This window comes from Rhinopithecus bieti, unplaced genomic scaffold (genome assembly GCF_001698545.2).
Source record: "Rhinopithecus bieti isolate Rb0 unplaced genomic scaffold, ASM169854v2 scaffold_7648, whole genome shotgun sequence".
NCBI lineage: Eukaryota > Metazoa > Chordata > Mammalia > Primates > Cercopithecidae > Rhinopithecus > Rhinopithecus bieti.
In genome coordinates, this window is record NW_016805609.1 from 639,545 (window position 1) to 663,762 (window position 24,218).

At 43.4% G+C, this 24,218-nt stretch overlaps 1 protein-coding gene across 2 annotated transcripts in view; it reads left to right on the plus strand.

Moving 5' to 3' along the window:
- Positions 1–22,109, plus strand: part of ENTREP1 (endosomal transmembrane epsin interactor 1) — a 68,973-nt gene extending 46,864 nt beyond the window's left edge. Inside the window, exons 4-12 of one of the 2 annotated variants that reach the window (XM_017873054.1) lie at positions 996–1,106; positions 5,266–5,394; positions 6,877–6,984; positions 7,098–7,231; positions 12,974–13,103; positions 13,291–13,369; positions 15,126–15,278; positions 17,813–18,105; positions 21,240–22,109. In XM_017873054.1, the coding sequence (XP_017728543.1) occupies positions 996–1,106; positions 5,266–5,394; positions 6,877–6,984; positions 7,098–7,231; positions 12,974–13,103; positions 13,291–13,369; positions 15,126–15,278; positions 17,813–18,105; positions 21,240–21,443 (1,341 nt within the window). In that variant the 3' untranslated portion in view covers positions 21,444–22,109. The remainder of the gene's footprint in view (positions 1–995; positions 1,107–5,265; positions 5,395–6,876; positions 6,985–7,097; positions 7,232–12,973; positions 13,104–13,290; positions 13,370–15,125; positions 15,279–17,812; positions 18,106–21,239) is intronic. The other variant, XM_017873053.1, reaches the window with a different exon arrangement.
- The last annotated feature ends 2,109 nt before the right edge of the window (positions 22,110–24,218 follow it).

Here is a 24,218-nt window from a genome sequence, read left to right on the forward strand (position 1 = left end):
TGCTTGGAAAGAAATTTATTTATTTATTTATTTATTTTTGAGACAGAGTCTTGCTCTGTTGCCCAGGCTGGAGTGCAGTGGCCGATCTCAGCTCACTGCAAGCTCCGCCCCCTGGGTTTACGCCATTCTCCTGCCTCAGCCTCCCGAGTAGCTGAGACTACAGGCGCCCGCCACCTCGCCCGGCTAGTTTTTTGTATTTTTTTAGTAGAGACGGGGTTTCAACGTGTTAGCCAGGATGGTCTCGATCTCCTGACCTCGTGATCCACCCGTCTCGGCCTCCCAAAGTGCTGGGATTACAGGCTTGAGCCACCGCGCCCGGCCAAGATTTGATTTTCTTAATAATCATGGCTCTCAAGTTGAAAAGCCTGCATCATCTCTAACTTGTACTAAGTAAATACTGGCTTCTCAGTTGACTACTATCAATTTTTTAATTATTTGGCGTAATATTTGTAATAATTAACTTCAGAGAAAAGCACAAGGAAAATCTTTGTGTACATATTCTTTAGTACCTAAAGTGTTCAGAACTGAAGAAAGGACCCATCTTTATGTCCATTTGCATACTGTGATTTCTGGATAGTAAAGGCTCTGAGCTCCTTGATGTACCTGGGTTTCACTTATATTCCGGAGTTCTCCATTTGTTTATTTGCTGCTGATCCAACAAAACTAAAAGAAAAAAAAATAAGAATGGCTCAAGGAGGAAATAGCTAGGGCTTAGTGTAATGTGTGGATGAAAGATAAAGGAGTAAGAATTATTTTCAAAGAGGAAAAAATAAGGACTTGAGGTTATTGAGAAGACTTAAGAGTCAATGGCATCCCTCAGCACAATTTTAATAACTCTAAAATGTGAAAAAAAGTTTGTCACATTAAAAACACGGTTCTGATCTTTTTTAAAAAATTTCCTCTTGGAAGAGAATATGAGTTTTTAAAATTAGATAAAACTTTGTCTGAATTTAGCTGTTATCTTTTAGTAACTGTCCATTCTCTTGCCATTTCAGGTAAACCTCTTTGTGCTGCTGTCTGTGGTTTGTGTCCTCTTAAATCTAGCTGGATTTATCCTAGGCTGCCAAGGGGCCCAGTTTGTGTCCAGCGTCCCCAGGTGTGATCTGGTAAGCAGTCCTAAAACGTCACCGGGCATCTAGGCAGACCCTGGCTTGTCAGGTGTTCCTGGCGAGACTTGCAACATTCAGCACCAGGCAACTGTCCTGAAGTGAAACCTGAAATGGGTAAAAGGAAGTGGGAAAACAAAACAAAGAGCTGCCTGCTGATTATTTCACCCAAGTTGTCGATTACTTTTTCCAAAGCAGGGACCAGCCAGCAAAACCCCGGAACCATAGTGATATAATGCCTCGTTAGTTAGTGAATAGATAGATTAGGTGTCCACAAGCGATCAGTCTCTGACTGTCCTCATCTAAAGAGAAAAAAAATGGATATTTTGATATTGCCAGAATATAGGTCAACAGTCTTTTATCTGGAACCTTTGGAGGCCAGGTGTGTGTCAGCATTTAGGGTTTTTCCAATTTTAGAAGATTAAATATTTTACATATACTATTTATTATGTAGCATGCCAGTGGAGTCTGGGACAGCAGGCTGTTATTATGACTTCTGGTTTTCAGGGCTTTTTGGATTTCAGCATTGTGAGTAAGAGGTTGTGGACTTGTACCATGTCTGAACTTAAAAGAAAAAAAAATTTATTGTAAAATACATATAGCATGAAATTTACCATCTTAATCATTTTTAAGCCTACAGTTCAGTAGAGGTAAGTATATTCACATTGTTATACAACCAATCTCTAGAACTCTTTTCATTTTGCAAAACTGAAAGTCTATGCATATTAAACAACAACAGCTGCCCATCCTCCAGCCCCTGGTAACCACCATTTCACATTCCCTTTCTATGAATTTGAGTACCCTAGGTACTTCAAACAAGTAGGATAATACACTGTTTGTCTTTTTGTGACTGGATTATTTCACTTAGCATCATCTCCTCAAGGTTCATCATGTTGCAGCATGTGTTAGAATTCCCTTCCTTTTTAAGACTGTGTAATATTCTGTTGTATGTACATGATACCTTTTGTTTATCCATTAATCTGTGATGGATATTTAGGTTGGCCCCTACTCTTGGTTATTGTGAATAACATTGCAATAAACATGGGCATGCAAATATGTCTCTGAGATCCTGGTTTTAATTCTTTGGGATATGTAACCAGAAGTGATCATTTGGTAATTCTATTTGAAATTTTTTGAGGAAGCTTTGTATCGGTTTTCATAGCAACTGCACCATTTAATATTTCCACCAACAGTGCACACGGGTTCCAATTTCTGCACATCTTCAGTGACAGTTGTTATTTTCTGCTTTTTTTTTTTTTTAAAGTGGCCATTCTAATTAGTATAAGGTGATACCTCATTTGGTTTCGATTTGCATTTTCCTTATGATTAGTGATGTTGATAGTCTCTTCATATGCCTGCTGGCTATTTGTACGTCTTCATTAAAGGAAGAACATCTATACAAGTCTTTTGCCCATTTTAAAATTGAGTTATTTGTTTTTTTGTTATTGAGTTGTAGAAGTTCTTTCTATATTCTGTATATCAGAATATGGTTTGCACTAAGTCTATTTTTAATAAATTTTTTTTTCTATCACAAAACCAACTCTGTGATTATTTCTGATGATATAATTACAAAAGTTTGGGCAAGCCTTGAAAGTATAAGGCAGAACTTAAATATCATTTGAATTCCCACTATCCCTGGATAACAATTTGGCCATGTGTTAAGCATCTCTTTATGCACAAAAATGCACATAGTCAACAGGATCATGTCATAAGTGTTGTTTTCCTTTGGGGAAATTATTGACAAATGAAACCTTTTCGGGCAAGGGGTTGTTCTTTCCTCTTTCCCACTCTGCCCGTATCTGTCGCCCCAAATCCTTAGTAACAGGCTGGGGAATTATATTTCTTCATGTTTTCATGGTCATGTAATATTACATAAATATATATGGGGTGGGGTTGTTCATGATGTTTTTAAAATGGGCATATTGTATGTACTTCCCTGCATCCTGTTTTTATCACTTAGAGAAGATTAAATACAGACTAACACCCTTAATTTCTTCTACCAAGTTAGTTCCTTATTTTGTTATTGCCTGCTGTGGCTTGGGTTTTGACCAATAGACACAGTGCTGCCATTAATATCATTCTGTATATCCTCAGGGAGATTTTAGTTCTAAGCGGAGTAGGTTCCCAGGACAAGGAATTGTTCTCAGCAGTATCTTGTCTCCTGCCTGTCTCATTTATTATTACAAATTCAACCATTTTATTGTTCTATCCATTGTTTTTAAATTGGGGTAAAAGTTATAGTGAAAAACACAGATCTTAAGTGTGCAGTTCATTATAAGTTTTGACCAATGTATACATTTATTTTGACAAATGTATATACTCACGTTATACTCCAAACAATCACTATACTCCAAACAAAATATTGTTTGTTGTACTCCAGACAGTATTTCTATCACCTGAAAAAGTTCTTTAGCTTCTCTTTTCAGGCAGTCTCTACTCTCTCATAGGCAACCACTGTTCCTATTTCTTTCACCATAGGTTAGTTTTGCCTGTCCTTGAACTTCATATAAATGGAGTCACATGGTTTGAACATTCTTGTGTCTGACTTATTTTGCTCAGTAATGTTCGTGAACTTCATCCATATTTTTATATTGTATCTGTTGTTTGTTCCTTTTCTTCAGGACACTATTTCATTTTATAAAAATACCAGAATTTGTTTTTTGTTTTTTTTTTTTTGTTCTCCTGTTGATGGACATTTAGATTGTTTCCAGTTTGGGGGTGTTATGAACAAAGCTGCTGTGAGCATGGTTGTTTTGGGGAGGCACTTTTCATTTCTCTTGAGTGAATACCTAGGCATAGAGTTGCTGGATCATGTGGTGCTAAAGAATTTTCCAAAGTGGTTGGGGACGTATTTTTAATTTAAAATGGATAGTCAGTTCCTTCATTAAAGGGCTTAAACTCCGCAGTGACTGGTGAGTTTCTACCAGTGGCTCTCCACATTTCCACGAGCAAAAAGAGTTTCTCTCTCTTTAAAGTTTTGCCAGTCTGATGAGGCCAAAGGGAGAGCTTGCTGTCACTTTAATTTGTAGTTCCCTGAGTGCTAAAGATGGCATCATCGTTTTTTAAAAAGCTCTCCAGAAAATTCGAATGTGCTGGTAGGGTTAAGAATGCTACTGTTGAAAGGCGACCGGGGGAAGACAAGGATCTGACCTCTTCAGGCAATAGCATCAAGAATGCAGGGTGGATGTTCATTATTTAGGATCAGGGAGACTTCAGATTTGTTTGTGGGTAGGCTAAAGTGACTGATGAGAAGCGAGAGTAAGTTTTTAGAAATATTGGGCAGAGATGGGATTAAGAATGGAGGTGAAGGTATTAGATTCTGCAAGGATCAGGAATAGGGGAGCAGGAACGCACAATGCACAGTTGCCTGGAATTGTTTTGTACAGAGTCTGAGGGCTTCTTTGTATCCAGTGGGAAAATTAGTTGGTATTCATGATCATTTGTATGAGTAAACTTTCAAATAGGTTTGTTTAAAGGGATTAAATTTTACCCATCTGGAAAATTTTGCCATCCAGACTGGCTCACTGCAGGGGTTCTAGGTAGCTGAAGTTTCTGAAGAGCTGGACATGTATGTTATATGGATAAAGCACTTACATGGGTGCAGCCCACATAGGCCTGGTTTCCCACTTAACTAAACGCTTTGTATCAAGAATGGACTTGTTTGGGAAGGGAGTGCTTTGTAAGATGATGCCTAGTATTGTCTGAGAGAGAGAGAGAGCTTTCAGGTTAAGATCTTGAGGCTTGCACCAAGTGCAAAAAATGAAAATCAGAGTGCATCGTGTTGGAAAAAGAAAGTGAGTTTGGTTCCTTTTGGGGAAGAGTGGGACTCGTGTACATGAGCAGAATGGAGGCTGATACTTCGTCTCATTTAGCTGCTTATTTGTTAGTACTAAACGGGATTAGTGTGAAAACAGGAAGTTCTCAGCTGGAGACTTTAAAGGAGAAAGGAGGAATATTAAACTTCCCTTTGTTTTGGGAAAGCCACTGAAATGTAGGTTTTGGTTGTTACCATGCCATACCCTGGCCCATCCTGACTGAGAGAGGCATTGCCTGACACAGAACCCTGCCATAATCTCATTCTACAGGATTGGTGCTCCATGGTGGAGCCAGGGTGCTTTTCTTAATAATTAAAGTATTTTTCTACCTTTCCTCCATTAAGGTGGACTTAGGTGAAGGCAAGATTTGCTTCTGTTGTGAAGAATTTCAACCAGCCAAGTGCACAGACAAAGAAAACGCCTTGAAACTCTTTCCAGTTCAGCCCTGTAGTGCTGTTCACCTTCTACTTAAGGTACCTTAAACAGATTCCCACTCCCATGGTAAATACACCACAGAGCCCCCAAAGAAGGCAAAATTACTTGAAATATTCCTGTTCTGTTACCTGCCTCAAACAGTTAAGCTGCTGAAAGCACATGTGAGTGACCCCAGAGACAGAATTGAATGCAGAAAGAACCACAGATCATTGTGTGTGTTAAATTATGTATGGACAGCCTTCTTTGTGTTGAAGAACTGTAAGATAGTAAAAAATGGAAAGGAGTCTGACTATATATATGTGTATGTATACACACACACATATGCATACGTATGTATGTGTGCATACACACATATATATGGTGTAGCTGTTAGCAAAACCTTTAAGTTGCACACTTACGTGTCATTGTTCTGATGCTCATTTGTTTTACGTGGGTCATATGCACCACTGAGTACTACCAGTCTGCAACACGTAGACTAAGGAGAGAGATTGGCCAGAAAATATGGGGAAATTGAAGCACCTTAGCTCTTGTTTAATAAGCAACAACTATAATAAGCAAAAGAGATTAAACAAACGGATGATCCCAGTTGAAAAGAAGTACAAAATTAGCCTTCATCAGGGAGTTGCATAAAAATTGTGCCCTGACTTAAGGAACATTAGCTCAGTGAGTGACAAAATTGGCTGGTGAACCCTGAGGCATGGCTTTTAGGGAGTCCACTTCCACTGGTTTTCTTTAGATATTTGTTTTGGGTTTCATTTTGGTGGGGAGGAAGAGTCTCCAAGCAAAGAGAGAACTGTTCCAAGCTACCAGCTCTGGGTTGTGTGGGATGTAGAAATGGCCTGCTTTCCATGGCTTCTGCATTTTTGGTAGCTGAGTCACCCCCAAACTTTCTGAGCCAGGACTTAGCTTGGGGAAAGCCCCACTAAAGGAGCCAGGACTGTACCAACAGAAGTGTTTGGAATAGCTTTTGCTATTTTGAGATGTGTGTTTAGTGGAGAGAAGTCCTATTTCCACTCTGGCTGGGCTGGCTCCTGCAGCGTCCTCGTCGTGTGCATGGGGCCGCACAGCCAATTGCTCCTGAAATAGAATCAGTGGCCACAAATTAAGCAGTGCGCTGTGCTGGTGGGAGGCTGTGGGAGGGAGGAGGCTGGGAATTGCTATCCCTGGGGAAATCAGCCTCAGAAGAGAAACTCACTGCTCTCCTGGAAGGAATGTTTCCCGACAGTATTCCGATGCTTGCAAAAAGAAATACTGTCATACCAGGTCGTTCTGTGACAGGGAGCTTCTAAGATAAGTTTTTGGAATTAAGAAGTGAGCATTATTGCATGAGGGTCATAATAATAGCCAGCATTTATGTGGGCGCTTTCCACGAGCCAGACACCACCTAAATCCTTTACATGCAGCCTCTCCTGAGAACTGTCTTATGGAGGCAGTGTTATTATTATTTTTAAGATTTTCTGCATTATATTCTGATGATGTGTGTTGAAGGACTTAGTGGTGCCATTGTTTCCTTGCCCCAGAAAGTCCTCTTTGCCCTGTGTGCCTTGAATGCCCTGACCACCACCGTCTGCTTGGTGGCCGCCGCCCTCCGCTACCTCCAGATATTCGCAACCAGGAGATCCTGCATCGTAAGTCATGTTTCCGCTGAGCCAGCCCATGGACCGCTTCGTGTCCTCCACTGCCTCTCTCCCCGTGCCTTTGTAATGAAGACTGTTGACTAACTGAGCTGCTGTTTAATTAGGATGAATCCCAGATTTCTGCTGAAGAAGTAGAGGATCATGGACGCATCCCGGACCCTGATGATTTTGTGCCGCCTGTGCCTCCCCCTTCCTATTTTGCCACATTTTACTCGTGCACACCCCGGATGAACCGCAGGTATCCTTCCTGAGTTCCCCTGCAGTCTGAGTGGGTAGCTGTAGGTTCTGAAGACTGAAGTGTCTCTAGAACTCACAGCATGAGATCTCACTTTGCTTTGAAAAGAAAAGAAAATTGTTCCTGACTTAAGGGACATTAGCCCATTGAGTGACAAAATCAGCTAGTGAACCCTGAGGTATGGCTTTTAGAGAGTCCACCTCTGCCAGCCTTCTTTAGAAAACTGAAAAACAATTGTGCTGTTTTTCAGGGGTTTCTGTTCTGTCACTCTCTCTGTTTTCTGTCTTACTTTGTCTGTCTCTTTTTGTCTGATAAAACAGATGAATCCAAAGAAAAGTTAAACTTTGACCTAAAGGTAGACATTTTCCATTTCAATTAGCTTTCTAAGGGAAACTGACACCCAGGGAGATAACAGCTGTAATTTGACATGATTTAGAGTCGCTGTTGCCTTGGAAACACTCCCAGTTAGGCCAAATCGATGTTTCATTGTAATACCATCAGCAGGTCTCAACAATCATGAAATTCTTCCTAGCCATTAAAAAGAGATTAATTATTAATTGTCTCTCCCTGGTCTAGAAAAAATAGATACTGTACTTATTTTCCTTTTCAAATTTCAAACTCAAAATTTTGACCTTCTTAAATATCAAGGATTTTTACTGGTACATTGAAATGCCACCTACATTTGTCTGATTGTTAGCAACTTCTAGAAACAAACCTTCTTTTAAAGAATGACTTCATTTATTCATTCGACAAACAGAATCCTCTGTGCTGGGTTACTGGAATTCAAAATGAGCTAGACCTGCTTCCTCCCCTACCATTAAGGAGCTCACAGTCTAGGTCATTAAAATGTGTTGGAAGGATCACCGTAGTATTCAAAAGAGGGACTTAGGTGCACGGAGAAGGCCCACCTCACCCAGAGTGGCGAGGTAGTCAGAGATGGCTTCCCGGAAGAAGTGACGTTAAGCTGAGTTTAAAGGATAAGCAAACCTCTGTTGAACTTTCTGAAAGAGAATCTCTCAATTCCACAGAAATACTAGTGTCTTTGGCTTCGTATTCAGAGGGCCAGAAATTTCTATTTTTTAAATCCCTGTAGTACATGTAGAGACTTATCAAACCAACTTGGTGCTGAGCTTGAAGTTTTTAGAGAAGTATTTTCTAATGTCCAGGGTGACTGTAGGTGACTTTGAGATCGGTCACCAGTGGGGCTGCCACCCAGACACTGTTAGTGTTCTTTTCAGTGACTTAGCTGCCGACTCGTCCCTTAGAGTTATACCTGAACCTTACCTCTATACCCTCCCCAGCTCACTTGCCCAGGCAGCGGCAGAGATGACCGCAAAGCTGGAGGGGGTGTCAGCTGGGTGACAGGTGGCTTGGGCTAGGCCTGTGGGACAGCTTGGCCTCTCTAGTGTTCAGGGAGTGGCTTCTACTGGAATTTCAAAGCCTCAGGGGCTGGGATGACTTCCCTAATCTTTCAGGAAATGAGCCAAGAATGACAGAGGATGAAGAGATACAGCAGCAAAACACATGTTCTTTCTGTACCTGAGGACACATTTGTGAAAATCTTAGCACCATCTCAGGCTGTCTGTAGAGGGTACATTGGAGGATAGTAAAAATGACTGATAGTTCTTGGTGGGGATGAGAAACACCCTCTTCAATAAGTAGAATTCTTTGACGCTGAGATTGCAGATGAGCACTCTGTTGACCTAGGAGGAGGCAACAGACAGATTTAGTTTCTGCAGTGGCAGAAGGGGAAAGTGACTCATGTGGGTTTAGGAGCTGAGCCATCCAGCAGTGTGCTCTGAGCACTCCTGACCTTCCTGTCTCCTCGCTTTCCTTTCTCTTCTCTGCTTCACTGTAATAGTGCTCATCACTGCAGATATTTCCATTCTTTAAGATCTAGGTACATCCTCGGATTTGTCTCTCCGAGTCTTGAGACAGCCTCTGGCCAAATCTAGGTTGGAAGAAAACAGACAAGCTTCTCATCAAGGGCTTTATTATTCAGAACTTTCTAGAAAGAAGGCAGAAGGAGGGAGTTAAATCTAAACAGTCTTGTGAGAAAGAAGACATTGCCCAGTCTAAAACGTGCCCAGAGCCCTATAATCATATTGCCAGTGTGCAAACACCTTAATTTTTGGAAATTTTACCAATATCAGAGTGCAGTCCACGTTCCTTTTCAAAAGGGCTGAATTTATTCACATTTAAATATATGTCCTCTCAAAAATATTTTAAAATGTGACCAACTTTGCTAGATTCACAGTATAAATCAACTTTATAGACACTAATGGTTTAACCTCAGTTGGTAATTTTCTTTCTCATAAGCAGGCAGGCAAGAATATTCACGAATGTCTTTGTTACTATTTCTACGATCAGTTTTATCCAGAGTTTTCACACAACAGAAGCTCCCCATTTCCTGTAAGGTATTATGACCTCTCAGAAGAGGTTTATTTAACTTCTATAAATACAACCACTTCGTGTGTTGGCATCTCCTTGAGAAAAGGCTTCTCGAGTTACTGTCATAAACGGAAGCCTGATTGCAGTTGAGGTTTCTGTCCAAAGATGGATTTGCTACTTTGTGAATTGATTCGTAATACAGGAGGGGGCCGTGCACTCCACCTCCACTACTCCAGGGTGTCTCTGTTCTCAGAAGTTGGCTTGAGCCAGGAATCAAGGAGTCTCCAACCTATTTCTTGAACATGGACCTGGTTTTTACTCTGGGGATGTACCCTATTAAAGAAAACTGAAGGCTGAGGGGGTCTTGGGCATTGACATGGTTGACATGGGCGTTTCTTAAAGCAGAGCCCCCACAAAACCCCACTCATTTCCTTTCCTAAGAATTTCCAAACCCAAACTCAAGTGGAGTCCGGCAGTGCTGGGGTTGAGTCTGTGCTCAGCCATAGAGAGGGGGCGGGAGGGCCCTTCCCTCTCTCCCACTCTGCGAGCAGCAACCCTGTACCCAGTCACAGGGCACAGTTTTCCAGTACAGGAGGAGGAGGATTCTCTGGTCAACGGTGTATTCGCTGCTGCATTCCCCCTGAGTAAGTCTTCAGGGCCTATTTGTAGCCTGAAAGCAGAACATGCTTTGCATTTCTGTCTTCAGTGCTCCTGAGCCTGCACCAGTGAAGGCTTCCTGGGGACTTGGTGATGAATTCGAAAGAGCCCAGGCTCTAGAGTCTCTGCAGAGGGTGACCCAGGATGAGTCTCTCACCATTTCTGAGCCTCAGTTTCCTCATTCACCTTTGTTGTCATGTGGCTGCGGGGAGTATTGTTATGAGATAATGGACTTAAGAAGCTTTCTGAAAAGAGCATCTTAGCCTGGGCTTTCCCAGTGTTAGTTCTGGGTTTTAAAATGCTCTCAATATGTGTCCTGCTCTTAAGAAACACTTAGCACTTAACCTTAGCCTGACCTTATTAGGCAACTATCTTCTGAAGACCCTCATTCTTAATAAAAATTTGATCAACTTTCCCAGTAGAACAGGGCTTTAATTTCAATCACGATTATCCATTTGCTTTTGCAATGGTGCTCAATCTTGGTGGTGCATTAGAATCCCCTAGGAGCACTGACAATGGGCAGATTCCTGGGCCCCACCATAGGCGATGAGAGCAGAATTTCTAGAAGTGAGGCCTGGGCCATCCAGAGTTTTAGAACCTCCCAAGGTGATTCTATTCAGCTTGCCAGGACTGAGAGCCATGGGGATCTGGGGAAAGAAACAGTAGTCAAAAAACAAAAACACACACACAAAAAACCTGCCAGTATGGAGCAGACCCATTTCCCTCCACAGACCCTCATTAACACAAATGAGGTAAAACAAGAAATTGCTTAATTGGAAAGGAACTTTTCTTCTATGTCAACTCTAGCAGCATCTTCCTTCAAAGTGAGGCTTTTATGGGCATTATCAAAACTACCATAGAAGCTGTTTATTTTGTGGTCAACTTGGATAAAGTATGCCCCCTCTTTCCCAAGCTATTCTTCTGGAAGAAATTCTACAATAGTTTAGGATCTAAAACAGGGCCTATTCCTCTGACCTCTTGCCCCTCAGCAAGCCCTCTTCTCTCTCTGGACACCTAGGTACCCATTGCGTTGGGACTGCCAAACAGGGACCATCAGAGCTAAGAAACAGGTAGCAAAGCTGGGATAGAAACATTCCAGGCAGGGGACACAGGAGCAAAGAAATACAGGTGTCATTTGTTGGAGAGAAAAAGTCAAGTGTTTGTAAGTGCTAGGAAGATGGCTTATGGGGGCTATGCTCATTAAAGATGGAAGGCTGGCCCTCTAGAGAGGATAGAAGTCCATAGGTCTCATTGATGAAAACAAATTGCACTGGTCATTTGCCAGGAAAGAATCTTCACTCTTAGATCCAAGAAGGGTCTGGCTTCCCAGAGTCACTCAGCATTTATAGTTCTTAAACAGTTTCGGTGGAGTATGGGAGTTGGAATGAAGCCTGTTGGCAAGTCCTGCTCTAAGGGGAGAATCTCTCTTTCTTGATAACTTTGCCAGGACCCCTCCCCAACGAAGGGACCCTTTGTGCTAGTGCCTCGCGTTCAACTGGAGGCTTGACGTGTTGCGTGCTGAACCTGCAAACATCTCCTTGTCAGGCGTTAGCACATCACCTTCTGCCTTCCCTTTCAGGTCAAGCAAGGGATGACAGCCTCGCTTATGAACAGACAAATATAGAGGGAAATGAGGGAGTGCATTCTCATCTTTTCATTCAGGTTGCAGTCTCGTCTTCTCAGTCCCAGAATTCCAGAAGTTTTATTGTTAGGAAGAAAGAAGATGACATCCTTTTCAAATTTTTTCTTCCACCAATCACATTTTGTACATGGCCACAAAGAATAAAATGAAACAACTATAAATTCAGAGAACATCACTCCTCAAAAGGCAGTGCCTGCAAGCAACTAGCCCCAGAATCTGTTTTCTCATCCATTTCTTTTAGCTTTTTAAAATCCTTTTTTTGTATTTGAAGAACAAACTTTTGCCGTTTTTTTTTTTTTTTTTTTTTTTTTCATTCTTTGATACTCCATAGCAGAATACAGGTTTTCTGGCTTTTATATGTATTTTATAAATTATTTTAAAACTTAGGTTCATCATTATCTAGATCATCTAGCACCTTGGGCAGAGATTTGTGGAATTTTCTATCAACACTAGTGAGAAATCTTGTGGAGGATTTTGCTATTATTTTGAATTTTGCTGTTGACGGTTCTTTACCCACAGGCCAAAAACAAGAGCCATGTAGAATGTAAGAAATAATTGAATTTTCCTGAATCCTTAGTTGTTTTTTAAATTGAGGTGAAACTCATATAAAATGAAATTAACCGAAGTATATGATTCAGTAGCATTTAGTACATTCACATTATTTTGTAACCATCACCTTTATCTAGTTCCAAAGCATTTTCAGTACTTCAAGGAGGCCCCATACCCCTCAAACAGTCACTGCCCATTCCCTTCTCCCCCATCCCCTGGCAACCACTCATCTGCTCTGTGTCTCTATGGATTATTTGCTTTTTGACTGATGGGTTTAAAAGGAATGATGGGGTTGCATTTTATACACTGTCATTTGCTTAAGGAACTCTGGCCACTTCGTCAGAGAGCAGCTTCTATTATTCTCCCTCTCCTGGCCAAGGAGACCACGGTATGGAGAGATGAGTGGTTTTGCCCACAGTTTAGAGTGAAGCCAGTATCCAGACATCACTGCAGTCACGTGGTCAGTCTGTAGAATGTGCTTTCTGACACCAAGTTCCTTTTCCTAGGATGGTTGGTCCTGATGTTATTCCCCTGCCACACATCTACGGAGCTCGAATCAAAGGTGTGGAAGTGTTCTGTCCTCTGGATCCCCCGCCGCCGTATGAAGCTGTGGTGAGCCAGATGGACCAGGAGCAGGTACTGTCTGTTCCACATCTCTCTAAGTACATTGACTGCAAGTGGTAAACACAGCATCTCCCCAACCCCTGCCCCCAGAGGACAGCAGGGAGACCGGGCCCCACACATCTTTTTAAGCAGTTAACTGGGTCTAATGAGCGGGGAGTCAAACATCAACAAAATAACCCTCTTTTTTCCTGTGATGCAGGGATCTTCATTCCAAATGGCAGAAGGAGCAGAAGCTGCTATGATCCCACTGGATCCGGGCTGCACACAAGTGACTCAAGGTAATAGATACATTGTGACATGATTCAGTAGATTAAAACATGATGAAATAGGCTGTGCAAGGTGGCTAATCTCTGTAATCCCAGCACTTTGGGAGGCCGAGGTGGGAGGATCACATGAGGCCAGGAGTTTGAGGCTAGCCTGGACAACATGGAGAGACCCTGTTTCTACAAACGAATAATAATAATAATAATAATAATAATAATCTTGTCTGGTATTCTGCTGGAGGGCAGATATTCTTGGAGCAAATAGTTCAAGCTCTACCTTTTTCTCTAGGTGCAAAAATGCCGTCAACTATTAGGGCTTATAAATGGGAGAAAATACGTGAACTGGAAAAGATATCCTTAGACATTTTATGAACCAGACTATTCTCAGGAACCATGAAATAGGTTACAGCATTTGATTTGGTATTCCTGTGTTTTCTGATCTATAATTTTCTTCCTCCTATTAGAATTAGCTAGACTTTTGGCAGGGGAGAAAAGTTTCCTCTATTGCAGGGTGATTTGCAGTGAGATTGTGCTGTGTCATTTATAACCTAGGGCCCAGGTCATGCTGCCTGAGCAGTTAGTGAATTCTGGTTTTCAGTACTATAGTAAGTACTAGAGTCAGTTTACATTTATCCTTGTAATTTAAGGGAACATTGTTATGGCCTTCTCTCTTTGGGGAGGTTTTAAGTGGCCCAGAGAATTGTCCAGCAGGACAAAATCGCAAATGGCAATAAATAATGGATCGACTCTTAGCAATTTTAGATGAAGGTGATTTTTCAGCAGTACTATTTGTAATGTAATACTTTGTGTTCTGTTCACCTTCCATCCTAAGTAGAATTATGAAGCAGTGTTCTGTCTCCTAAGTATGTTCATAATTTTTCCATTTTTTATTTTTTAACTTTATTTTTATTTATTTATTTTTTCTGAGACAGAGTTTCGCTCCTTTTGCCCAGGGTGGAGTGAAATGGCACAATCTCAGCTCACTGCAACCTCCGCCTCCTGGGTTCAAGTGATTCTCCTTCCTCGGCCTCCTGAGTAGCTGGAACTACAGGCGCCTGCCACCATGCCCAGCTAATTTTTGTATTTTTAGTAGAGACGGGATTTTGTCATGTTGGCCAGGCAAGTCTCGAACTCCTGCCTCAGGTGATCTGCCTGCCTTGGCCTCCCAAAGTGCTGGGATTACAGGCATGAGACACTGTGCCCAGCGAATTTTTCCATTTTAAAAATTTTCCCGAATTGCAACTCAGGCTCACAAATGATGCAATTTTATTTTTCTGAGCATAAATTATCCAATTCCAGCGGGGTTTTATGGATTTGTTTAGTGGACACTTGACTCTCTAACGCAGCCTTCCAGGAGTTCTGCAGCCCACAGCCACCTCACCTGTGCAGGTGTTACCTTCCCAGAACCAGGCTCTCCTGATAGGTCAGGGTGCTTCTCAGTACTGCCCCAGGATGCTCCCTGGAGAAGAGTCTAAGCACCTTTAGGAAAAACACCCTGACATTTTGGCATGACTCCTTTATTTTGCTGTTGGATTTAAATTTTTCTGTTTGTTTGTTTTAGGTGTGGAGGGGTGATTTGGAAAGGCAAGTTTTCCCATAGTGCAGTGATATAAAAACCTACTGGGCCAGCAGCCTGAGTAAATGTTATTAACTACATTACCCTTGCCCCAGCAGGTTTAGGCTCACAGGTGTTTCCTGCGCATTTTGAGGACTGCAGCTGGTGAAATAATTTATGTTTCACCTCTTCTTTTTTCTTTTTTTTTTTAATCAGGTGGGGCCATTCCTAACATACCTGCAGAAGAAAACGTATCCATGTCAACTCCCAGTTCAACCCTGGTGCGTCCTATGAGAAGCCGGAGAGCCCTCCCAGCCCTGAGGACGAGGTCGAAGAGTGACCCTGTGCTCCATCATTCTGAGGAGAGAGGTGACGTCATTCCCCAAGCTCTGTGCAGGGCTCTGTGCTTGTTTGCTTAAAGGAGCCAGGTGAAGGCGGGTAGCTCTGGCCAGCTCAAGACCCTGCAGTTTAAGTGGTCATTTGAAGAAGTTTATGAGGTCTTGGGAAAGTAAAATATTCTACTTCCATGTTAAGATTATACATCTACCATGTCTTTTAAGGATGGTAGGGGCCGGGCGCAGTGGCTCACACCTGTAATCCCAGCACTTTTGGAGGCTGAGGCGGGCGGATCATGAGGTCAGGAGATTGAGACCATCCTGGCTAACATGGTGAAACCCCGTCTCTACTAAAAATACCAAAAATTAGCTGGGCACAGTGGCGGGCGCCTGTAGTTCCAGCTGCTCAGGAGGCCAAGGCAGGAGAATGGCGTGAACCCGGGAGGCGGAGCTTGCAGTGAGCCGAGATTGTGCCAGTGCACTCTGGCCTGGGCAACAGAGTGAGACTCCCGTATCAAAAAAAAAAAAAAAAAAAAAAAGTTGGAGGGATTTTTTTGTTTTTTGTTTTTTAAGTCATTGTCATCAAAAGAATTTGGTTCTACATGATACTATGCTAGGTACTACATGAAGACAGTTATGCACACCTAGTTCTGATTTCTAGATGCTGCAATCCTATGGGAATATGCGTTGTCTTAAAAAAAGTCAAAAAGATTTTTGTATACTCCCTCTTTTATAATTTGTTATATATTTAATATGTATGAGTAGATGATTAAATTATTGAAATCTGACCTTGTTTTTAGAACTTAGGATAGAATGAAATACACACACCCACACACTTTACCTCTCTCTCTGTGTTGAGTTTGTTTGTGTATAGCTGTTACCTGAATAATTGAAAATTAAAATAACAACACTGAGTTTTTCCTGACTATATGAATACCTGAACATCTCCAAATATCTCTTCATTGTAGAAAATTATAAAAAATAAACTAAAGGAAGAAAATTAAAACCTCCTGTAACTCCACCAGCACCAGCTTCTTCCTGTGAAGTAGTCTAGCAGAGTTGACCTCTGCTCCTCTAAAACACCTATGCAAATAAAACTTTGATAATCCTCCACCCTGCTTTCTCGAGGGTCCTGTCTTGAGCCCTTGAAGTCTCGGTTCTGCCTGTCTGACAGTGTGTGTTATTTGCCACAGCTCTGGACTGACCATGTTCGAGCCAGAGAGAACATTCCTCTTGTCTCTACAGCAGCTTCTGAGTGGAGAGGAAATCCTGCCGCCTGGTACTGAGCATGTCGCTGAAGCACAGTGGCCAGGCAGCCTGGCTTCTGATTCCCAAGACCTGCCTTCACTGTGGGTCTCCTACACCCTACCTGGCAAGTTGAGGACTCCAGCCTCAATGGGAACTTAGCTGTTTGCACAGCTTAGGGAAATCTTTCTGGAACCCCTTCTCATTCTGCAGACCTGCAGGGGTGAAGACAGCAGCTGCTGGAGCCCTCCATTGTGGAAGGCGCCAGGTTGCCTTCAAGTGGAAGAGTGGAGACCCTGACTCTGTCCTCACACATGAGTGTCTTTGGCGAGTGCTTCTGGAAGACTCTTGCTCTCTGTGACATGCATATGGCTGCCTGAGAGGACGGTCTTGAATCCTGGTTTAGAGCTCCCCACGCCTGCCTTTCTCCAGAGGAAAAGGAGTGCTCCCCTTCTTCCACCTGCTCTCTTGCTCCCTGCTTCTTGTCTTCTTTGAATTTCTAAATTTCTGCTTATCAGGCCTTCATAGACTGATGCCAGTGTTGTGTATGCTGAAGGCTGCTGGCTGGCTTCTGGACACATAATGACCAGATCTGAGTTTTGCTTCACCCACTTCAAAGTGCAGAAGCATTCTGCTGGTCTTTACACCCTTGCTGATGTAGGTAGCCATGGAAATTAGAGCCTGCGATGGATTTCCCAGGCCCTCTGTTGACTTCCAGCATGATGTGTACTTCTTCTGCATCTAAATTTCTCTTTCTGTAATAGCTATAGATCTACCTCATATCCATGGTGTGAGCATCGATAGCACAAGTCAGTACAATGTCCTTGAGGACGTTTGGGACAAAGGTATAGTCAAAGTGATCAGAGCATTACATTCATCTGACAAGTCTTGTCTCTCTTCAGCCCCTTCCTCTCTTAATTGACTACTTCATCCTTGCTCCTTGGAACATCCTTTCATGGGTCAGCCACATTTTTCCTGCTTGGCCCATCCATGCCTATCTGTTTGTCATACCCCATGAAACTTAACTTCATTATGGTTTGCATTCTGGATTCTCCTCTCCACCATCTGGCTTTACCTTGCGGGTGATGTCACATGGCACGATGACATGTTTTGGGCCATATCCTATTGGAACTGGACTTCAGGGAATAACCTTGTGTCATAATTGTTTTCCCCCCTTCTGCAAGATGAAAAGCAGGATGTGCATGGCTATCAGCATTTGTCAGATGCTTTCCATGCTGAGTTTTGTGGTCTGTGCTTTCAGGTATGGGCATGTGTTCAAAAGGGGTTGGCCAATGGGTACGTGTTGTTTGTTTCTGCCCACAGCTGCCCCAGTGCTCAGCTGTGAAGCTGCGACACAGACCGAAAGGAGACTGGATCTGGCTGCGGTGACTCTGAGGAGAGGCTTGAGATCGAGAGCTTCGCGATGCAGACCGCAGTCTTTGATAGATTACAAATCCTACCTGGACACCAAGCTGCTGGTGGCAAGGTTCCTGGAGCAGTCCTCCTGTACCATGACCCCAGACATCCATGAACTTGTAGAAAACATTAAATCTGTTTTGAAGTCTGATGAGGAGCACATGGAGGAAGCCATCACAAGTGCCAGTTTCCTAGAACAGGTAGTTCTATTATTAATCTCAAGTGTGAATCAGATAACTCATTTTTATAGCAGCTAAAGTGGCTTCTCTGCTTTCCTGTCCAAGGCAGAGTAAATTCATGGTCACAGTCTTCAGGGAAATGGGTTTGGGAGGTCAGGGGAGAGAGAGAGAGAGAGAGGAAGCCGCAGAGCTTTCAAGTGTGGTGACTTTCCCACGTCATTCTTGGCTCAAGGGAAGAGAACCCAGTTTTTCTGGGATGTGGAAGCATGTCTGCAAAAAGAAAAGAGTGCATGCTAGGAATAAAAGCGGAGGATATGGACAGTGGGGAGTGCATTCAACATTTGATTTCCTGAATTGAAGGTTTCCTTTGATAAGGCATGTTTTCTCAGCCCTTTGAAAATGATGACATAGGGGAATTTTAATATTGACAAGATTCTGAGAGGCTGTTCACCTTCCCATGAAATGTTTGGCAAGATAAGCCAACAGGTCCTAAGGGAATAAACACCTTTCTTCTTATAGATTAAAAAATACAAGGCAATCCCCGAAACTGAAGCCACTTGGAGAAAAGACAGAATTGGGCACGAACATAATCCAGCTGGGTCTCAGGTTTCTCCTCTTTAAAGTAAAGGGTTGGACTAGGTAGTCTCTACATCTTTATTTCTGAATGAATGGTGTTTCCTTCTGGAAGGAGCCTTCTCTCCACCTTTTTTAAAAGCCATTCCCTTTTAGGTGTTGGCTTCATTGCTGCAGGTAGTGGGGTAGATGTCGTAGACAGCACCCCACAATGGCGTATGGATGTTATGTGACTCTGTGTCTTTGTGCATTAAATATCCAACAAATACTTCTTCAGTTGAAGTGGGCTAATTTCTCAGGGTAATTACCAACTTCAGGATGTAGGTAAATTTTTAATTCAGATTGAGTAAATACCCTTCTCACTCTCCCTTCTGTTTCCCCTTTCTACCTGCTGGTCTCTTCTTACAGAAGCCAGAAGCCAAATGCTCTCCCAGTCCCTCAGGGGACAGGGGGAGGAATGATCTGATTCCTTGCATGAAGAGGTACATGAACCACAGACCCTCTTGCGTTTGCACTCTAAAAGAGTGATCAGTTATGATTCCGGGTCAGGCTCTAGTTACTAACCTGTGTAGGGGAAACATTTTACATCCTCGTGTCCCTTAGCTACTCCAGATGTTATTCTCTGTCACCTTCCCTCTGTCTGGCCCCAAGAGCCCAATAAACAGGAGCTGCTTCTGGAAGGCTGCCAAGCTCTGATGAGCTAAGAGCTGGAGCATTCACCAGGCAGTGGGCCTGGACCTTCTGCAAAGTCTTGCTCCCTGGGAAATAACTCTGGGGAAAAAGAACAAGCACTTACACAGTTCACTAGATGCTATCATCACAAATGGTTGCTAGATCTTTGTGCCCCAGGCAGTTTAAAAGTTCAGGTGCTGAGATTGTTGCGATGGATTTTGGGTCATCTGCAGAGCCTTCCAGGACTGGACCCTAGAGGTGAGGTTTCACAATTCCATACCTTTTTCCAGGCAGAAGAAGGTAAGGACAGCAGAAGGAGACCGGTTATTTCTGACTCCAGCTGGCTTTGCATATTGGAGTTTTTAGATCCATTTTAATTCTCACTGATATCAAAACCACTTGTCCTAACTTACTGTGTAACACAGTCAACTTCCATGAATGTTGAACTTTTACTCTTAATCGGGAGACAAGGACAGACCTTAAAGACAGATGTAATTAAGTAGATTGTTAATAAAATTTAATTTCCCATCTTTGGGGGAATAATCTTTTAATGACCTTAGAAGCTCAGAATGGTACAAATGAAACAAAAAGTCATCCAAATGATTGTGCTGTGATGTTAGGTAACAGTGAAGCCCCGAGTTTCCCCGAGCTGCTGACAGTATTACAGGTCAAACAGACATGGCTGTGCAATTTTAAAAAAATTGACGGGACAGTTTTCTCCTCTTCAGTCCCAGTTGGATGAGGAATTTTCATATTTTGCCATTTTACAGAGTAAGTGATATTGTTATATATTCAAAATTGTTTGTGACACATTGCAAAATAGATCTAGCAAAAGAATCATTCTTAAATACTTTTACAAATAAATTGGCCTAGTTTTTATATTGTTTATTAAAGGATTATCAGATCCATTTGAAGCATCATTGGATGGTTTGGGTGTTGACTTTTTCTCTTTTGAAACAGGGTCTCCATCTGTCACCCAGGCTAAAGTGCAGTGGTATAGTCATAGCTCACTGCAACCTTGAAATCCTGGGCTCAGGTGATCTTCCTGCCTCACCCTCTCAGGTAGCTGGGACTACAGGCACACACCACCACGCCCAGCTAAGTTTTCTTATTTTTAGTAGAGACGAGGTCTTGCGATGTTGTCTAGGCTGGTCTAGAACTCCTGGGCTCAAGTGATCCTGTTGCCTCAACCTCCCAGTAGCTGGGACTACAGGCATGAACCACCATGCCCAGCTAATTAAATTTTTTTTTTTTTTTTTTTTTTTTTTCTGTAGAGATGGAGTCGCACTGTGTTACTCAGGGTGGTCTCAAACTGCTGGGTTGAAGTAATCCACCTGCTTCAGCCTCCCAAAGTGCTGGGATTCCAAGTGTGAGCCACTGTGCCTATACTTGGTTGACTTGGTTGACATTTTATAAACCCATCACCTGGTCCCAATCACATACCAGTGGTTTTTACTTGGATTCTTGTTAAAAATGCAGATTCTTGAGTCCAGGCTAACTGTTCCCATTGCTACGGGAATTCTGTGGCAATTCAGCAGAGAATTCATGTTTCCTGACAATACCCGTCTGTCCCTGACCCAGTAATAATGTTCAGATGCCAGCGAGGATCACTGACTTAGGCTTCAGAGAAATTAGAGAAAAGCTATGAGAAGACTGGTAAAGCAAGAAATTGCAGTGGACAAATCAGTTGAGTCTGGTTGATGGGTCTACAGCGGAAATGGTAGAACATTTGGAGGATTTACAAAGAACCCCTGGAATTCCAGGTGAGTTCCACGTTGGGAAAATGCCTTTTTTCTTTCTTTGTCAAAGCAATTACACATTAAGATAGGTGGATGGACGTAGGAGGTGGGTCAAAGGGCCACAACTGGTAAAGCTTACTTAACTTCTCCCCACCCTCTCTTTTCCCAAAGATAATGGCCCCATTGCAACCCAGCACATCCAGGGCCCGCACGCTGCCCTCGCGGAGACAGCCTGGCCTGCTGCACCTCCAGAGCTGCGGCGACCTGAGCACCTTCACACCGGCGGGGAGGCCCCGTGCCGAGAGGAGGTCCCGGCGAGTGGAGGCTGAGCGGCCACACAGCCTCATTGGGGTCATCCGAGAGACTGTCCTGTGAACCCTGGAAGACGGAAGGCCACTCCAAGGGAAAGGATCCACCTCCTCTCTGCCATTTCCTGCCTGGGAGCTGGGTCCCCCTCAAAAAAAGGAGCACTCTGGAGGACACGTTTTCCCACCTGCTGGCTCCCGTGTCTGCTGACCGAGGGCATTCAGGAGTAAATGCACAGGTCGGTCCAGGCCCGTCTGGGTTTGGGATGCACCACGTTGGAGGTTATGAAAGCATTGATCCTCTCCTTCCTCTGCTGGGCCTCGCGGCATTCCCAAGGGTCACATGCCCTGGCATGGGCAGAAACTGGGCTAATGATTCTTTGCCCGCCTCACCCCTCGCATCTCTCTTTGTTGCTAAGTTCTTTCCCTCTTGGAAGGACAGATCTGCCTGACCGCTATTTATAGCTGCCTGTGGCCTTTCACTGCTCTGTGAATTGGCAGGAAATAAGGCGATTAACCCTATGTGTCCACAAGCCTCAAACCTTGTTTCAGGTCACCCTCAAATCACACTCTCTTAGGCAAAACCAGAAACTTTTTAAGTGACAAATTTTAATGCCAGACATTTAAGGAGAGGATTATTGTTGATTCCATTTACTCATGCTTGCAAAACTAGAGACCCCTAAGGCAGAACTGAGAATAAAAATGTTTACTTTGGGCCACTGGGCTTGATGTGTAATATTTGTTTATACTTAGGTAGCCAGGCCTTACCGTACAGAGGGCTGGGAACTTGGAACTGTGGTGGTCAGGCTCACTGGGCAGGCCACTGAACCGGTTTAATTTATAAAGCACCTAAAACCCGTGGATAACGTGTCCTTCATTCCTTCAGCAAGCGCTTGGCTGGATGGTTTCGTGGAGCTGCCTTCTCGTGGGATCATGAACGATAAATCAATAAAGTAATTACAGATTGAGGATTATTGCTGAAAAAGAGCAGTAGGTGGTTAGAGGGGCTTCTTCGAGAAAATGACACTTGAGCTGAGTCATGACTTAGCGGGTCAGGGAATAATGTTGCAGGTAGAGAGAGGCAAAGAACACCAGAGGCCACTGTGACCACAGCCCCGAGTCAGGGCGGCGGTGGGCAGTAGCTACACAGGCTGTGTGTTGTGCTAGCAATGAGATATTGTTAAGGAGTTTTCATCAGGAGAATGATGGATGTCAGCATATTTTCAAAAGCTCACCATGCTGCATGGAGAATAGTTTGGGCCAGACATGAGTGGAGGTGAGGAGCTGAGTAAAGAGGTTACATAGGAAATGGAGTACTGCTTCTTGCTGGGCACTGCCTGTGCACCAGCTACTATGCTAAGAGCTTTGCACACACTCCTATTTTGTGTTCATGACAGCGTAGGTGGTAGAAGCTGTTATTGTCCGCATTTTACAGGTGAGGAAAATGAGGTTCAGTAATTTGCCCATGGTGTCTCCGCACTAAGAGGTGGAGCTGCATTCACACTCAGGCAGTCCAGCTCCAGAAACTGCTCTATTCCTCGACCTCCCAAACATGAAATGGATTTGCCATTTCATGTTCCTGTGAGAAAGGGCTGTTAAGACTTCTAGCTTGCCTCCCCAGACCACAGATTCCCTGGCTCTAAGCCAACGAATGATGCCAGAGTGGGAACTGTGGTGGGGACAAGGGATGGAGGAAAGGAGGGGAAAGACACTCATGGAGGTGCTGAGCTAGGGTGGAAGGGGGCTGTGGAAACAGCCCTGGAAATGGGGGAGAGATGGAGGGCGTGAACAGGCTGGGGTCTGGCCTCTTGCCTGGGGTCAACTGTGTTTGGGGAAGAACTACAGGGACATCTCAGAATGACATTTTCTCTGTTCTTATCTGCCCATTCCCAGAAACTGAATTCCCCTTCCGGCTCATGATCTTTCCATTTCTCTAGGAGTCCTCCTGTCAGCACCGTAGCTGTCCACTGGGGGCTGGCCCACTGCCCCGGGTAAGCCCCTCCCTTGTTTGAGGGCCTCACTGTAGCTCTCCAATGTTCCGTGGACTGCCTACGTGGCCCAGTCTAATTTCTTCTCTCCCTCACAGCTGCTTGTGTACCCTCAAACTGGTTTCTCCAAGTGAAGCCCTATAGCTCTTAGCCAACCACTTTGTCCCATTCCCATAGCCAGGCAAGAGAAGGGACTGGCCTTCCCTTCCCTCACTCAGGCCTGGCTGCACCTTTCTTATAGTTCTGGAATCAGTTTTGTTTTGTTTTGTTTTTTTCCTAGCTGCATCCCTCTCCACCTTCCCTTCTGAACCCTATTGCTCACCTCCACCCGCCACTGCAGGCCTCCCTATGTACCTGAAAGGCTCAAGGAAGATAGGTGTGCACCACAAGTGTGGACAGTGTCTGGCTTCTAGTCTTGAGGGGACAGTCACAGAGATGGCCTCAGCCATCCCGAGGAATGAGAAATTGCCAGCAACAACTGGAAGAGGAAAGGAGGTATAAAACCTGAGAGTATCAGTTAGATGGACACCAGGAGCAAGTGGGGGCCTGTCTTAACTTCACAGAATTGTCCTTGCAACTTGAGAGATGGCGAAATCTGAAAACCTACTTCTGCCTTCCTTCCCTGACTTTAAGGAGTATTAAAGTGAAAAAAAAAAAAACCACACACACATATATATATGTATGTATATATATATATATATAATACAATAGTTTACATATATTTAGCATGGGAGGAAACTCAGAAGTCATGTGATTTATCTCCTTGCTAGTTCATCTGGGTAATAATATACTTTTAAATACTTAAGCATTAATAATACACATGCTCATAGGTTAACTGGATATACATAGGGAGGGCA